Consider the following 18,524-nt stretch of genomic DNA (forward strand, 5'->3'; position numbering starts at 1 on the left):
TTTTTAATTATTCAAAACACCCCAACTTTCTGTTCAATGCGAAATATATCAGCAACAAAAAGTTGAATGGTCTTTAGAACTATTTGGTTGTAACTACACAGTGGAGAACCTGTAACTCAAAGTTCAGGCTGGCCGTAATCCATCAAACCAGCTTGTTGTTTTGATTCTGTCACTGACTTGGATTAGAGAGATTTCCTGGATCCTACTCTGGCTTGGACGTCAAACCACATCAATGTTCCATGCTGGAGTTCCAGAACCAAAGCAAGTCTCTACCTTTGCATCCCTGTCTAAACATAGCCCTAGGGAATGAACAGAAAGCACCCCCACACATATAGAGTGTGTGTGTGTGTGTGTGTGTGTGTGTGTGTGTGTGTGTGTGTGTGTGTGTGTGTGTGTGTGTGTGTGTGTGTGTGTGTGTGTGTGTGTGTGTGTGTGTGTGTGTGTGTGTGTGTGTGTGTGTGTGTGTGTGTGTGTGTGTGTGTGTGTGTGTGTGTGTAGATCACATCCAAAAGGAAAGGTTGGGAGGAGAGATCTCTTAGATTTCTGATTTACATTCTCTGACAGTCACATATGTACTTTCCTCACTGTTGTCAGCCTAGTGTTCATTTTATCCTTGACATATGACTTGTCAAGGTGCAGCTGAGTGACAGCTGAGCGTTTCAGCAGCGTAGTATAACCAAAAGGACCAGAACAAAGATGAGAAAAATAAAAAATACTCTTTGTAAGACTTGGAATACAGTGCATGAGTCATGAACGTTTTAGAATATATACACTATACAATAATCAACTAAATAAATTATACAAAAAAAAAAAATTATAAATTATTTATGGGAGGTGCGCGTGTGTGTGTGTGTGTGTGTGTGTGTGTGTGTGTGTGTGTGTGTGTGTGTGTGTGTGTGTGTGTGTGTGTGTGTGTGTGTGTGTGTGTGTGTGTGTGTGTGTGTGTGTGTGTGTGTGTGTGTGTGAAGAAGACATTAAGAATATTAAGAAAAATATTAAGATCTATCTAACAATCTCATACATCACCAGAGCACCGTTTTAAAAGGGCACAAAGACATCATAAACAACACACACTTTGGGGTGAGGGACAGATACAGTCTGACCAGAGATATGAGAGGAGAAGGAAGAGGAAAGGAGGAGAAGATGCCGAGAAATACAGCACTCTTGCTGTTTCACAGTCTGTGCATCAGTCCGTACGGCCTTTCGATCTGTGGTAGCAGGTATTAACGTATCCCACTGGGCCGTTCAATGGAGGACACAAAAATATATCAGGGGACTCTATTGTATTTGCGGCTGAAGAAATCTACCCGCTGCTCAAACACAAAGGGATTTTTTACTTAATCACCACACACAAAAAGTATCCCTAGTGTCCCTTTAGGGGGATGTCCTTGCTCAAATGTCCAGAACATCCTCTGGGGAATAATTAGCCTGCTTTTCCATCTATCAAGGATTCTTCTTGCTAAATGAGGCCTTTATGTGGGCCTTGACATGAGCTAAATTACATCTATTTATCAGATTTGCTCTTTCAGCAGCTTCTGTGCTGTATGGGGTCACGTGTCAGGTTGGTTCAGGCCTTTAGTTAAAGTAAGCAGGGAATGGACAATCCGGGAATAAAAGATGTTGTTCTTGGTTATTTTAGGTGTGTATGTGCAAGTGCGTGTGTTTAAGAGAGAGACATGTTTCCTTTTCTGGCCCTTTCAGCTAGCTCAGTCTTGTCCTTCAGTCTCCAATTAAAGAAGACAGCCTGCTGCTTTCAGATAGCACAGTGTCAGAGAGGGCACAACACCTCAGATCTGACAAATGACACCCAAGACTTCTCTGGAGAGCAAATGCATCTGTAAAGACAGATACCTCAGCAACATGTTTTTGAGGATAATGAAGAACAATGAACGTGTGTATTTGGGTATGTTTACTTAGCTGCACTTTGGCAACAAAATTGGTCAAACAAACAAAACAAAAAAATGTATCCTATAATCATAATTTCCTTTATATCAGATGAATTGAAGTCTATAGTACATCCTCATACTGTTGGTAAATAAGGTAAACATTTATTTTATGACAAATTACAGGTATACAGCTATATTTTTACATTTGAGCGTGTCTCTGACATGCAAAATGAAGATATTATAGCAAGATCAACACAAATGAGTCCTAATGCAAAGATCAGCTCGAAGCCTAGAGGCATACATAGAGATTATGAAGGAATAATAAAATATGAAAACGGATTACTCAATTATTAAACTTAGATACATTTTATGAAAGAAGAGCTACAACAGAGCTACAATAGAGCTACAACACCAACATACTAAAGAGCTACTGTAGTGTTAACAGAGGTTATCATCGTAAAACATAAAACAATAATAGTCATAGTAATATGATCATTAAAGGTTTTTGAAGGTCACATTAAAACTGTCTCAGAGAGTTTCAAATGTTTTCATCATTAATTTTCCTTTTTTTTCAAATGCATTTTATGTGCAGCAGTTATTCTAATTTCTAAGTGATTTATATAAAAGTATTTTAAATTAATAAATGTACATGTAATTTCAATTGTTTGATCCTTGTCCCAAGGCCATACTTTAATCTATTAAAATCTATTATAAAATGTGAATATAAGGAAAGAAGGGTTACATCATCATTTCACATGTGAACAAACATACTAAAGAGCTACTGTAATGCTTGTTAACAGACATTATCATCATGAAACATAAAACAATAATTCTGTTTTTGAAAAGTGTTGTTATATAAACTACTACAGCCGTGCTCAGTGCATAAAATCATTAACTAGATTAACGATTGATCAATCAACAAATTAAACTTACTCATTATGTCACAAATTACTAAAACGTCATCTTGAATTTGACAATTAATACATTTTCTTGTCCCTAATAATCAACATAATGCAGGGGAAAATGTAATATGAACTGCAGCAGAGCTAAACTGCTCACTGCATCACATAATTAACTACACAAACTGTCAATGTATCAATCAAACTTACTAAGACAGCTCACAGTTTCTTTTCCACAAATTGTTGTATTATGTCTTTGTATGTGGTTGAAGTCCACATGTAAAACAGTGAAATCACTTTGTGAACTCTGTCCTGTCTTGCCTGCACACGAGATGGTGGCGTGAGCTCCACAGTTTTCATTTCAATTGGTTGTCGTTTGCAAAATTTGCTGCTAATTTGCATTAAGTTACAATTTCTGAACTTTTGTTGTGTGTCTCGCGTCACTTGAAATTGAACGGTCATTGAAAATGAATGGAATCCTGTTGCTGCATGTCGCCGGCTGTGCGAACCGGGCTTAAAAAGCAATATATCCATTCAAAGGAACAAAATTCACCAAAGGTCTTTAATAACAAGCTGTAATTTTTGACATATCATAAACTCAGTGTTTATACTGGCAAACGGAGAAACAATCGAGCTCCAAACGTCTATGGCATTCATAGATTATTATCCTTAAATAATTCATGCTGTCTGGAGCCTAATGCCACTACTGGGTATTGCCATAAAATGTCTTTATGGTGACTGGTTTGCCTTCAAGGAAGTCATTAAACAGCATCGGAGAATGGGCATGTGTAAATATACACACTGTGTGGTCACTATATCCTGGAGCAAACACTCCTCCAATGACCTCACCTGAATACATACACACACAAGCAAAACCATAGGCCAGCAACTTGTGCAATTAATGCATAATACACATACTCTGATGTTCAATATGAACATACAACACAGCTGCACAATAAAATCTCTGTCTACCGAGTGTCTTTAAAAGGGCACTCTTGTTTGATGTGCTCTCATAACGCAGCTAGAACTATGGTTTTTACCAATAAACACTGCAGTTAAAAGAGCAGAAAGCTTTCATGAGTGGAAAGTCAAACTCACTGAAAACGCAACCTGACCTGACCAGAAGGCATTATGAACACTAATAACTACTGTTAATGTGCACCTTGAGGTGATCGTCCCAGAAAAAGCATGTAAATAGAAGAAATTCTCTTAAAAAAAAATCTTCCTGAATCTCTCAGTAGAGAAACAATTGTGTTTATGGATGTTTCTTTAACTATAGGCACATTAATGCCCTAGAGGTTTTTTTTTTTCTGCTTCAGATTTCTTCAGATTTGTTTCTTTTAGTTATTTGCAGGTCATATTAAAGCTGTCTCAGAGAATTTTTAGCATGCCTTCATCATTCATTTCTTCTTTCATGTGAAGTTATTCTAATTTCTAACTGCTTTGGATAAAAGGCAGTTAAATAAACACATGTAAATGTTATTTCAATTGTTTGATCCTTGTCCCAAGGCCAGACTTTCAGTCAATAAAAATCTATTTTAAAAATCTGAATATTTACTGAAAAATATTTATATTAATTTTCCATCAGTAGGACACTTTCCATCACGACCAACCATTTTTAGATAATAAAAACATAAAGGTAAACATCCATTGTAGATAGATAGAATCTTTTTATAGTCTCTTTTATATTTGAGATGTAGTAAAAATGTCACTGTGATGGAATCATTTCCATAAGTTGCATAATACTATGTATAACCCTCATTCAAAGCATTTGTTTCCCTCAACAGGACCATGGACAGCGATATTAGGCCACAAAGAGGTTTAGTGTTGAATTCATGGTTCATCCTTCAATGGGTGTAACCACATATTTACATTGGCTCATTATAGTTTACGTTTTTGTGTTTGTGTGCATTCAGAGCCAGAGAAAAGGAACAGAGCTCTGCATGGCAGAAGTTGGCAGAAATCTTTCCATGGATCTTCTTCAAAAATCTAAACCAAAGTTATGATATCTGCAGGGCCGCCGGGCTTTGCAGGATCGTTCTCTCCAGCGTGCTGGTGTGTGTATTAAAGAGGAACGGTTCACGGCACATTCGGCCCTGATGGAGCTGAGGATATTTAATCAAGCGAATTCCATCTGCTGCGGTAAGCGTCTGCCCGTGTTCAGAGCGGGGCCAATTACTGGCTGATTCGACGAGGCCCGGCCACAGCGAGACACGCTGAAACGGGGGAACAGCAAGCGCTTAGCTGAGGCTTAGTGGTTTTTCTGTGGTTAACTCGCCACTTAAGGATGAACAAGTGATTTCTAATTCTATTCTATGAAGTCTGAGTCATCCATAAAGTTATAAAGCTCTGGAAATGTTTTGGAAAGACGGAAAAACGAATGCCTTAACTTGTTCTGTGTGCCAGATGTTAGAAATGTATCCCCGCACGCATTAAAAGTACATGCAAAGACACAAGTAGATTATAGACACAGACAGATGTTTTGTATCATAGATGACTGTTAAACTGATACTGGTAGATTATTATGTGTAAGGGAACACATGATTTTTCCTTTAAACTAAGGAGGAAAACAATTATAAATTGAATCAAAATCACATCCTTTCATAAAACTTGTCTTAAGAAAATATTCGCTCCAAACAGAAATAAGTAAAACAGATGCCTTGAAGCAAGGAGGAATTACTCTCAAGGACTGCTAAAGCTAATTAGTACTTCAGTTTGAGGGTCTGACATGATGGTTCATGTCATTCAGAATAGCACATCCCTATGGGTCCTCAGAGGGGCGTGTTGAGTAAGGGATGCAAAGCAAGGGAGCGTGGGTAGTGAAGGCAGGAGATGCCTGACATTTGGAGTCACCACGGGTCTAATTCAAATCAACAGCAGGTTATGTTATGTAACACGTCTCTTGAACGCGGCAACCACTCTAACTATTAATGATAAACTAAAGCTATGAAAATGATTTCCCTCTGAAAAACATAGACTAGCACCTCTGTGTCCCCTGAGAGCTTACATACACACGTTCTGACAACACTTCACACAATCTTAAATGCATCATTTCACTAAAATGATAAGACAGTGCAAAACGTAAACTACAAATGCACCAATGGTCAAATGTACAGTGATCTCAAAAATACTTGTTTTCTTAAGGGAGTTCACCCAAAAATGAAAATTAGCCCATGATTTACTCACCCTCAAGTCATCCTAGGTGTAAATGACTTTCTTCTTTCAGACGAATACAATTGGAGTTGGATCCAATTGATTCTGGCTCTTCCAAGCTTTATAATGGCAGTGAATGTTGCTCTGTTTTTGAAGTCCATAAAAGTGCATCTACATCTATCCTAACTGCTCCACACAGAGGTTAATAAATGCAAAATGCTTACGCTATTTACACCAGTTACACTTTTCAGACGTAGCGTAAGCATTTTGAACTGCAAGAGGCACGGGCGCTACACTTTTTCCCTACGTTGAATACGGAAGACAATCGGCCGGAAGCTAGATAATTTACTTTATAAAGTTTTAAATATGGATATTTTTCTCACACAAACGCATCGAACCGCTTCAGAAGGCCTTTATTAACCCCCGGAGCCGTGTGGAGCACTTATGATGGATATATATGGATATATATATGCACTTTTATGGACTTCAAAAACAGAGCAACATTCACCGCCCATTATAAAGCTTGGAAGAGCCAGGACATTTTTTTTTATATAACTCTGATTGTGTTCGTCTGAAAGAAGAATGTCATATACACCTAGGACGGCTTGAGGGTGAGTAAATCATGGGGTCATTTTCATTTTTGGGTGAACTAACCCTTTAAGCCACACTTAAAAATGATGTGTGGTTGTCATATGAATGTCATTGTATTGATTACATAAAACATCAAAAGCAGGATCAAGAGTGCAATATTGCTTTGTACTGTTCAATAAACAAGAAGGTAATATTAACAGATATTGAAGACAATATTGCCAGTTACTAGTCTACTCAACAAAACTAAAGTCACAGCTGAGCTGTTGTTTGTTGAGCAACACACAGTAGCGTTGCTTCATTCCTGCATGAAACAATGCTTCAGAAAGAAATGGTTGAGTGTAAAATTCTGTGATTCACTTAAATATAATACTTAAGTTGTTCCTGATTAAATCAGTCTTTTTGAATGAATCATGAACAAATTCAGCAGAAAGAAACACTGAAAAATGTGCTTTAGTCTGTACTTTAGTTGTTTGGAAATGTACTGTACAAAGACAGCCTCAATTGCTTCTGGACTTTTGGAGTGTTTTACTACCCTGTAACAAGCTCCTTATGTGAGAGATCACCTGTAAATATTGCCAGTGAACCGCTGCACTGTTCTCGCTCTTGAGAATGACTATGACTTTGATCCTGGATGACAAACCTGTGGTTGTCACTCCCACTTTTCCTGTCATCTCAAACACCCCTTTCTGGATCGTTCACAAATACCTCCCTACACCATCTGTGAAGAAGCAACTTCAATGACAGCGAGACTCAAGCTGAAAACAGGATTTAACAAGTGCAGGTGTAATAATGTAAAACTAATATATTTGTACAATGCAATTATGTGCTTATGTTGTTGATCTTGATATAGGCAAACTATGTGAATATTTATGTCTAAATCACATGGAACTTGCTAGGCAGACCTGGTGTAGCTATCATTTCATCATATTCATATTCATCATTTTCAATAACTGAAAAACGAAGGATGTTATCTCGAGGGGACTATTTTGTGCAACAGACAACCCATTTATTGAAAAAGTGACAAATGTAGATTCTTTGTTAAAAGGAAAGCAATGTAATTGCAAAAATAATGACTTTTTGAAAAGTCAAAACTTATTTGACCTGTCTGCTTTTGATCATTTACATCTGAAGCTATAAGAAATCATGTCTTATGTTAAAATAAAAATAATAAAGTTGAAGAAAAACTGATGAAATTTCAGCCAAGATAGCAAATCCATCTGCCGGTACAAAGTTAAACCAAGGAAATACCAATAGTCAGACCTTGAATACTCTCTCTTACTCCCTCAGCATTCCCAGCCCTGGGCATGAAAGAGCTTCAAAAGTTTTTTTTTATACATATGGATTCATTGTGATTCAAAAAGAGCCAGGTTATCCAGTAGTGCCTGGAGACCCTCGAGTGATTTTAAAGTTCTTCTCTACAAGCCTTTTATTTGTTTTCTACAGTACTCCCATGGATGACTGACAGTTGGTTATTGGTTAAAACATTTGGACATGGTTAAGAGCCTTTGTTTGAAGTAAATCTACAACATTGCATTAGCTTCAGAATTTAACATTACTGGTCCCCAAGAGATTTTTTGAAGGCTTTCTGCTGCACTTTGACATGCCTCTACATATTTACCCTTCTAGAGCTTGATAGACCACTGAAGTGACAAAACAAAGCGACACAAATAAACTTGAAATGTATTGTTCTATATAGTTATATAAAATCAGCAAGCACTGAAGTAGTGCTCTTCAGCCCACTGTAAACCTGTTACACTATAGGCTATTGCCAAAAGTATTGGGACACCCCTCCAAATCATTGAATTCAGGTGTTCCAATCACTTCCATGGCTACAGGACAGGTGTATAAAATCAAGCACCTAGACATGCAGACGCTTCTACAAACATTTGTGAAAGAATGGGTCGCTCTCAGGATCTCAGTGAATTCAAGCGTGGTACCGTGATAGGTTGCCACCTGTGCAATAAGTCCATTCGTGACATTTCCTCACTACTAAATATTCCACGTTCAACTGTTAGTGGTGTTATAACAAAGTGGAAACAATTGGGAACAACAGCAACTCAGCCACAAAGTGGTAGGCCACGTAAAATCACAGAGCGGGGTCAGCGCATGCTCAGGCCTTCTCATCCAACATCAGTGCCTGACCTCACAAATGCTCTTCTAGAAGAATGTTCAAAAATTACCATAAACACACTCCTAAACCTTGTGGAAAGCCTTCCCAGAAGAGTTGAAGCTGTTATAGCAGCAAATGGTGGGCCAACTTCATATTAAACACTACGGATTAAGAATGGGATGTCATTAAAGTTCATGTGCATGTCCTTGAAACTGTTGGCAATATAGTGTTTATATTGACCTAAAAGTTAAACCCAAATCAGAAAGAGAGCAAACAAAACATGATGTGTAGCCAAATTCAGTTCTATGTGTCTTTTTGCAACCTATTACTATCATTATTTTTCTAGTTTGCTAGAAATCATGACAAGACTTAATGCCATGCTGCTATGTTATAATACACATTAATTTCCAACCCTGGCCCTTTATTGAATGCAATACACAGAATTGTTTGTAAAAATTGACAAGCATACTGTAACTTCCTGCAAGGCTGAAGACCGTTTGCCAGAGGCATTAGAGAGACTGTGGTATCATAGTAATTAATTTCATACCACAGTTCACGGTTCTCTTCCGAAGGCAGCCTGTTGGTTATTTTTTTATAGTTTTAATGGCATAAAAGTTTCATAGATTTTGTTCTGAATTAATTACATTGAAAGGAATCAGATTGCCACTGTAATTGGAAACCTTTATTGATTAATTAGGGAAGTTTTGTCACGGCTTTGCCAATAGACCAGTAAAAATTAGTTCATTAATTCAAACAAATTAGAGTCACTTCAAAATTCCGGCTGTCAAAGGAATGTCATGTTGCATGACGCATTCACATGGGTGAGTGTTTATGTACGTGTCCTGATGTTAGAGAATTTTTCAGAGAATTACACTGCACAGCAGGCTCAGTGTCTCTCAGTTTGATGTTTGCTTTCTCCCCTCAACTCTGTCTCTGCCTCTTCATACATAATGACAGCATGCATTTAGTCAGATTTAGCCCCATATCCAGTGAATGAATACAGGACACACTAGCTATGTTTACATGGACACCCTTTTGTTTCAATCGGAATTAATTCATGTGATGTGAGGGTTTATGTCACAAGCTTCAAATCTGAACTTTTCTTTTCTTTCTGTATTAAAGAGCAGACTTAATATTTTCTATTTCGGGACCCAAATAGGAGACGAGCAAATGAATCAAACGGAGTGGAAGGAGAATTTTAAAATGACACAACAGTCATATATGTCACTTTATTCAAATAAAAACAACAAAAACTTGTTCCACGCGTCATACGCCATTATGCCATCTCTACGTCACTGCACATGCACAGTACTTTTCAGTTTTGGTTTTCAATCCGACCAAGTGTTTACATGTCTTCATGATCAGATCAGAATTAAATTTTCATTGGATTTGGCCAATTCATTCCGATTGACATGGTTACATGATGACTTTTTTATTCAGAGTGTGCTACTAGTCCGATTAGGGTCCATGTAAATGCTGCTACTGTCATGTGAAAAGATATATGTCCTTTACTTGAATGAGTCTTTAACATATCAAACAATGTATATATAATATAATATTGTTTATTTATTTCATATTTTAAAATTTGAATTGTCATAACTGAATTTCTTTCATTAGTTTTTTCTTGCACTTATTGCCCATTCTTGCTGCATTCTACCTGCAGAGTGTGTACAAAGTGCTTGTGCAACTGAGTGAATATTTGGTTTGTGTCTTCACACAGACCTCACATTCATATTACACAAAGGGTTCTGACAGGGTTGACAATTTTGAAGCTTCTCGTGTTGGCACAGAATGCTCTCTGTGCTCTGTGACTTGTCTCTCAGGTCATTCACAGCCTGTCTCTCTCTCTATTTCTTTCGGAATTGTTGTCTTACTGGTGGCCAATGTATTTTTCTTTTTATAATGAGGGGCAGATTGTGCCTAACCATGGAGTCAGTACACCACCCTGGGGAGAGACTCTCAGCCACACACACACACACACACACACACACTAAACTCTCATAGAAAACCAGTCTTCCACTTAGACCATCATGCTAACTTCATGAGACAGCCGTAGCCTTTGCTGAATCGCATTGAAAACACAGAATGGACATTTCGAGATTTTGTTGATTGCCGTTACCCTCTCTGCTTCCACAAATGAATGGTTTACTCTTAAATGCAGCCACTGCAACCCTTACAAAAATTCACCATGGTAACAATCGTTTCTGGCACAACTTCTTAGTTTCTGCACTGACCAGCTCATGTCCGATTGCTAGTTAGATTCTACCAATGGTATATATTCTCAAAAACACAACACTTGCTGTAATATTTATTTTTCAATTTGTGAACTAAAACGCAAGGTCGAGCCCTGATTGCATGGGTGTGCTGAGTGGTTTCTAGGCCATTGGGCGATCTGATTCCAAGGGATACCTGAATGGTTGCTACAGTGTTCAGAGTAGTTAATGGTAAATAAGATTTTCTATAGGTGCTCGGGTTTTCTGAGTGGATTCTAGGGCATTGCTAGGTGATTGATAGGGTTTTCTGGTTTCTATGGTTCTCTGAATGGTTGCTACAGTGTTTAGAGTAGTTACTATGGCGTTGCTTGGTTGTTGCTAGTGTGCTTTGGATGGTTGCTAGGGTTGTTATAAGACACTGCATGGTGGTTGCTAAGCTATTCTGGATGGTTACCTTACAGCTACTGAGCATTCCAAAGAAAGAGAAAGCCTGAGAGAGAGAGGAACTGAAGGAGCAAACAGAACTGACTGCTGCACATAGGTGCAAGAAAACTGGCCAAAATGGCTGACTGGAACTAATAGAGAAGGGAGGTCTCCAGGAGACTTGATGTGCTTAAGTGAGAGAAATGTGTGTGAGTGTGTTTGTGCAACTTACACAGACACACCGGAGCCAAGAAAGGGTCCAGCTGGTGAGCTTACTCTAACCTTATTACAGGGAGCAGTCGAACAAAATTAATATAGACGATTCACTAATACAAGGACTCTGTGGCTCAATTAGGGTATTTCTGGCACCATGACCATATCAATATAGGAGCTGAGCTTTGAACAGGATACACAGAAATAGAATTATTCAACAACAACAACAAAACATTGAATAATATACATTTGCTCCACTGTGTTCAATGAATCATTGAATACATACTGTTAAAAAGTTTGGGGTCAGTAAGATTTTTACTTTTATTGAGCAAGAATGCATTCAATTGATTAAAAGTGACAGTAAAAGCATAACATTTTTTACAAAAGATTTCTATTTCAAATAAAGGTTGTTCTTTTGATTTTTCTTTTTATCAAAAAATTCTGGAAAAAATGTCACAGTTTCATCAAAAATAATAATAAGAAATGTTTCTTCAGCAGCAAATCAGCATATTAGAATGGTTCATGTGACACTGAAGACTGGAGTAATGATGCTGAAAATTCAGCTTTCCTATCACAGGAATAAATTGCATTTTAAAATATATTACAATTGAAAATAGTTATGTTGAATTGCAACAATCAAAGTAATAATTACATTGTTTTTGATCAAATAAAAGCACCCTCGGTGAGAAACTTCTTTCACAAACATAAAAAAAGAAACGCAGTGTCTATTAACACCAAGTGCAAATAGTGTGCATTGTTGGTAAGTGCTATTTGCACTAGCTCCGCCTAACAATGCCTGGTTGGGACAAACAAGATTAAAAAAAAGTTGCGCATATTTCAACATCTTCAGTGGTGTAGTCCGTAAAGTGCAAGGCTTGTGGAACTAGGTTTTGACACAATAGACCCGGGTTCGAATCCGCCTTTTGCTGAGCTCGCTCTTCTCCCTTTTCTCATCACATATAACATCGGAAAGGCATTTTCTTCCAATAAAAATTAAGAAAAAAAAATTGAAACTGGGAAAAAATTGCCTAACGAAATGTTTAATAATAATAAAAGTATTTATTGGCTAGGGTTAGGTGTAGGGAGGGTTTTTATTGTCCCATTAAGGCTGTGTCCATTTAATAATTTTATTAAATATAATAATTTACACTCTGTTATTATTGCATCTTGTTAATGTACAACACTACTGAGGTGCAAAATCTGTCAAAATAAAGTATAAACAGCCTCTAATTACTGTTTACACATATTGCAAAGAACTGCTATTTTACATAGTGTAAATAGAATATATCACTATTTTCACTTAGTAATGCCATTTCACTTAGTAAATAACATCTACAGCTATTTGCACTTAGTGTAAATATCAAATATCGCTAAGAAAATATGTTATTTTCACGTAATGTAAAGAATACATTTGAATATGCTGAGGATTTTGGAGATTGTTTATTCGTTTGTGTAACTGTGCGTCAAAAGTCAGATCACTCAGTTGTTTTGTTCAGTCTCTTTCTCATCTGCTTTGGAGATTTAACAAATGCTCAGACAGGCCGAGATGAATTCTTGACACTAGAGGCAGTTAATTATGATGACTTCACTCGTTTGGCTAGGGGGTGTGTAATTAGCTGTGTGATCGGGTGAATGGAAAGGCCTGCATTTATTCTGTCTGAAATGTGCTGAATGCTCTGAATGAATGTTTGATTGAATATGGATGACAAAGACCGAATCAACCCCCCTTTTATACATTCTCTCTGAATCTGAAGCTCTTCACTGCAAACACTTTGGCTGGCCGGATTTAGCTAGCTCATATCGAGATCAAGAGTTACATGCGCAGAGAAATGTGACGTCTATGGGGATCAACACATCTCTGACAGACGGAGGACGGTCTGTCTGATATCTTCGTGCTTAAGAGAACTAATATATGTAGACAACAACAACAAAAATGTATCTTGCATGGTTGTAAGGTCGGTCAGTATAATCTAGGAAGACACCGAAAATATAAATGCATTTATAAATGAATACCAGGGGTGGAGCGATATCCCTCAGAATTAGGGTTTTCTTTTCAATACGATACAAAGTAGATAGACTCCATTTATTGACAACTTCTATAAAAAGAAAGAAAGAAAGAGCATTTACTATAATAAATGTCACATTTAGCTTTGTTGTGATGTAGTGGAGTGAAATAACTGCAAATGAAGCTTCTTTTTTTCCCTGTCATCACCTCTGGCAAAGCACTGCTCTCTGTGCATTTGAGTGCTGTGGTGGCTGAATGCTGTCTGACTGCTTGCGCTTTTTAGTATTTTTGCTCATGTTCAGGGGAATGTACATATTTTTCAAATACATTTTTAATATGTATCATAATTGTACTATATTTTATTGAATTGTACACCTAGTGGTTAAAAAACTAAACTGCATGCCTTTTGCGGAAGAACATTGTTTTGGTTGTGATTCAGCTCTGCGTGACTGTGCGGATGAATATGGTTCTTTATCATATAAAAAAAGAGAGATTATCCTACTGTTCATAAAACATTTACTACTAGGCTTAAGAAATATAAACAATTTAGATGGAAATGACCTCGAGCTGACTAGCTGAAGACGTTAATGAAGCTGTAACCCATTAATAGACCCAGTATTTCTCCTTGAAATAAATTCCAGCACAGCGCCATAACCCTAGGCTACCATAACCCCGGCCATAACCGTAGTGAAATGACCCTTCACATAATGCTTTACAATGAACACGACTGTTAAAGAGCTACATATGGCAATTTCAATGAAATACCTTACTCACCTGTTGAGTAATAAAAACGCCATCTACCGTCGCCTTTACCACATTTCAAATCCCCCAGTCATCGCCATCTCCGAAAAGCCGGTCCGATTTTGTTCTCGTTTTAATACGAGCTCAGTCGCGTTCTCTTTTTGCCAGCAGACTCTGTTTTCTATAAACGGCTGATTCGCTGGAGGCTTGAGATTTAGCGTGCTCCATGTCAACCTTTCTCGCTTGTTGTGACACATAGTTATAATAACCTATGCTCCCACACGATACACCCGTCAAAGTAGCTGCTGTGGTGGAGAAACTTCGACGAGACACGCACGGGCGAGTGACGTATACGCGATTTCCCGCGAAAACCATCCTGTCAGGTCTAAAATATAAACAATAGTATCATAGTGAATGAGGGTAAGACAAAAACACGTTTTGGAATAAGGATTGAGGATGTATTGAACCATTATTTAAATCGTGTTAATTTTGAACAAAAAAGTTACATAGTATAGGCTACCTTTGAATAAATGTAAATCCTTAGAATAAAAGCATAATAATACCTTTTCAGAAGCATCATATTTCAAGATTGATCCACCCATCCCTAGTGCATACTCTCAAAATATCTGACCTGATATACTGAATTCGTCACTTCCTGTTAGAATGTGTGAATGTGATGTGTTTACCAGTGTCTACAGAAACTATCCCCTCTCTCTATGGGCCTGTCTTTGAACTCCTCTCAAAGAGGAGCACGGCAACAACACAAAACTCTCCCGGCCTCCCTCTTCCTCTTTTCTCTGGCATCAAACAGCAGAATAAAACCTTTGATAGAGCACATCACATTGAGTTTATATAAAGCCGATCCTAACCATATACAATGTGACAAAGTGAAGTTAATCTGTGTTTTTTGTCTTTACCAGCTCCGACCACCACAAAGCAAAAGATCTCCAGCTACAGCCTTTCATCCCCGTGCTATTTTCCATTTACAGTCATGGTTTTCTCTTAAAGCATCTGTTTTATCAGGATCAACTTCATGATAAAACGCTATAGCGCACATTTCCTAACAAATTACTAGTTAATAGTGATGTGAACCTACAACTGAGCAATTTGAACCTATAAACTTTCAGTTACCTATTCAGATCTTCAAAATATCTTCTTTGAAGGAGCTCAATTGAAGTAAATATGGCCATTTTTTTATTATTTAATAGCAGAGATATGAAGCTTATAATTTTATAAAAACTGTTAAATGAATTCTGTAAAAACTTGTGTATTATTTGAGCTGTGAAGCTGTAAAGTCACTCTAGGGTTACAGAGTTTATGACGTTTCATTGTCATGGCAACAAGGTTGTAAAATGTAAAGGTTAGTCAGCATTTTTTTTCCACACCAAAATGATGTTAACATGCATATTGTTTACGTCTTGCGGCTATACTTTTAAAACTGTATATTTTTTTACATTTACAGACTGGCCTCATTCACTTCCATTGTAAGTGCCTCACTCTAACCCAGAAGAGAAAGAATATAAATGCTATCAATTGAGTTTAACTTGCACTGAGAATATCCCTTTTACCACTAAACTACACCACCTCAACAGTCGCATCATATTGGACGTGAAGCTGCATGTTAGCGACCCTCTATCCACCTACACACCCACTGCTCACCCAGACAGCACACTAGTTACTCATCCCTTCTGTTCAAAAATACTTTACAAACAAAAACAAGAGTTACAGCACTCTCTGTGGTTTATAGAGTTCAAAAGTGTGGCTTTTCACAGTCATCTGCAGTTCTGGAGTAGTGACAGGTGCACCTGTTTCCCCTCTTTAAAGGATTTTAGAGCGCTTTCACCCTCAATGAGCCTTCCAGATGTCAAGTCAAATGTATTCATAAAATACAGTGAAATACAATCCTTCTATTCTTCAGATTATGAATTTATTTTAGATTCTGAGAAGAAAATGAGACAAAATGTCCTAGGGATGCAGGGAACAGATCATTCCACAGAATGTCTAAAATAAGCAGATACGCAGCAACCTGAGCTCAGCGAGACAGGCAAATGAAAGTATAAACCCCTTTCTTTCAGCTCAATCAAGAATTACAGTGTTGCACAACAGTTGAATGGGAGCTGACAAATCATGCATGCATTAACTTCAATGAATATTTAAAAGAAAAATATATATTTTAGAATGTTTTCATATTTCAACTGTTTTGCAGTTCACAAATAGTCCTGCAGTGTGACCAATTAAAATTTTAATATTTAATGCCATTAATGAGACTATAAAACTGCATGCATACAAGTTTAAAATAATGATAAAATGTTGTCTAAAAAAGTTTTAGATGTAGTATATCAGAATGACTGCTGTCAATGGCATGCCAGCAAACCCAGAACAATGTTTTGAGACAACTATGCAACCTGCTACACGAAATGACTTCATGTCCACGCGCATGCATTAAGAGCTTTCAAATGTTTCACTTTACGCACTGATGCAAATACCTTAGTGTGGCTGTTCAATTGGCCCAAAACACTTTGTATTTGCATTTGACACTTTGGTAAAGGAAAGGTAAGTTGGTACATTCTGCGCACTTACGGGTGCCATCGAAACGGGTGGCGATGGTGTCGAGGAAGGTGTTCTGCGGGGCCAGCAGCCCTCTCATCACGGGCATCCTGGTGCGGGTCGACTGCGTCCTCCTCCCGCCTCTGCGCCCAGCAGAGGCAGTGGACTCCTGGTCACCCCCGAACCCAGGTAAGAATCGGGATGTTCCGGGCGCGCATCCTAGACCCTGCAGGAGCGCCCCGATCCGTGATACGCGCGGCTCCACTTTGGCAGCTGAGCAGTGACCATATCCTTCAACGGAAAGCCCACATATCTGCCTTACATTGTCTCATAAAGAGGGCGAAAACCCGCGTACGTGTCTCTGTAAATCAGGTGTTTGGTGATAAGATGAACCTGTGCGTAACGGCAACGCTGGAGACCGAAGCTCCGACTGGTGAGGCGACTGCGCACGGATGCTGTGTGAACTCCACTGTGCCACCACGATCCTTTCTCTCTACATCTATATTTACTGGCGTTCTCTAGTTGCTATAACCAGCAGATGTCACGTCACGTGGTGAGCAGAGTCTGGTGAGGAGGCTAGAACTCTTGTACCAGATCATTGTATTTTTATTATTTATGGAAGGTTCTTTGTTCAGATGAAATAGCCGAAAAACAAACCAAATTTAGATTTTGAAGGAAAACTTGATTTTGAAGAAATTTTGACGTGATGTTCATTTTCTTGTTATTCAAAAATACAAACAAATGACTTTAATAGTCTTCACCTCTTCTATAATGACACATTTGCCAAAGTATCTTGGAAAAATCTTGGATTATTTAAAAAAATTTTTTTTTTTTTTTGCATAGTTGGCATGACTTGTTATTTATAAAAATAAAAAAAAATTCTTAAAAATATATATTCCATAGCCTATAAGCAAATAAAAAATGTGTATTTGTGCAGTTATAATATATTTATTTTACCTTAAAAACCAAGTTTGAAAATGTTTTTGAAGATATAATAAAGTGATATAGTGTAATAAAGTTAACCCTCACATGCATTCAATGTCCAAGACAAGTATTTTAGCAGCCTACTTTTTACTTGGTTATACCACTTGACATTTTTTTAATAGTTAAAATCAGACATTTTCAAAAGAAAGAAAAAAAGTATATATATATATGTATATATATATATATATATATATATATACATATATACATATATATATATATACATATATATATATATATATATATATATATATATATATATATATATATATATATATATATATATGTATGTATATATATATATATATATATATATATATATATATATATATATATATATATATATATATATATATATAAAATGTACATGTTTCTTCTAAGAACTTGGCATTTGTGTTTCAAACTAGATTTCTCCTTTTTATCATCATTTACTTCATCTTTATTTGTCATTGATTCATAAATCGAATGCTACAATTATATAACAAGAGTGTTTTACGTGTTGTCAATAATACCAGATATAATATAATAATGAGGGGAATAATTAGGCTTTATTGTCATTTTTTCTGTGTGGTAGAAATAAATGCAGTGTCTCCACGGAACAACAAATACTTGAACAACATTTACACAGGCAATAAATAAACATTTCAAAACTCACCACTGAGGTAGAAATACTAGTTCATAATATAAAAAAGAGTTTATTATATATAAAAATTGTATATACATAGCAAGTTTATCTTACTGTATATCTAACATTTAAGC

At 37.1% G+C, this 18,524-nt stretch overlaps 1 protein-coding gene across 1 annotated transcript in view; it reads right to left on the reverse strand.

Annotated features, from left to right (window-relative positions):
* The window catches only part of kcnh3 (potassium voltage-gated channel, subfamily H (eag-related), member 3), a gene marked incomplete at its 3' end in the record, with an annotated part of 131,821 nt that extends 114,778 nt beyond the window's left edge, over positions 1 to 17,043 (reverse strand). The window contains exon 1 of the mRNA XM_079821500.1: positions 16,815 to 17,043. Coding sequence (XP_079677626.1) covers positions 16,815 to 16,890 — 76 coding nt within the window. The 5' untranslated portion in view covers positions 16,891 to 17,043. The remainder of the gene's footprint in view (positions 1 to 16,814) is intronic.
* Between the last annotated feature and the right edge of the window lie 1,481 nt (positions 17,044 to 18,524).

The sequence above is a fragment of the Gobio gobio genome (genome assembly GCF_949357685.1).
Source record: "Gobio gobio genome assembly, chromosome: 7".
NCBI lineage: Eukaryota > Metazoa > Chordata > Actinopteri > Cypriniformes > Gobionidae > Gobio > Gobio gobio.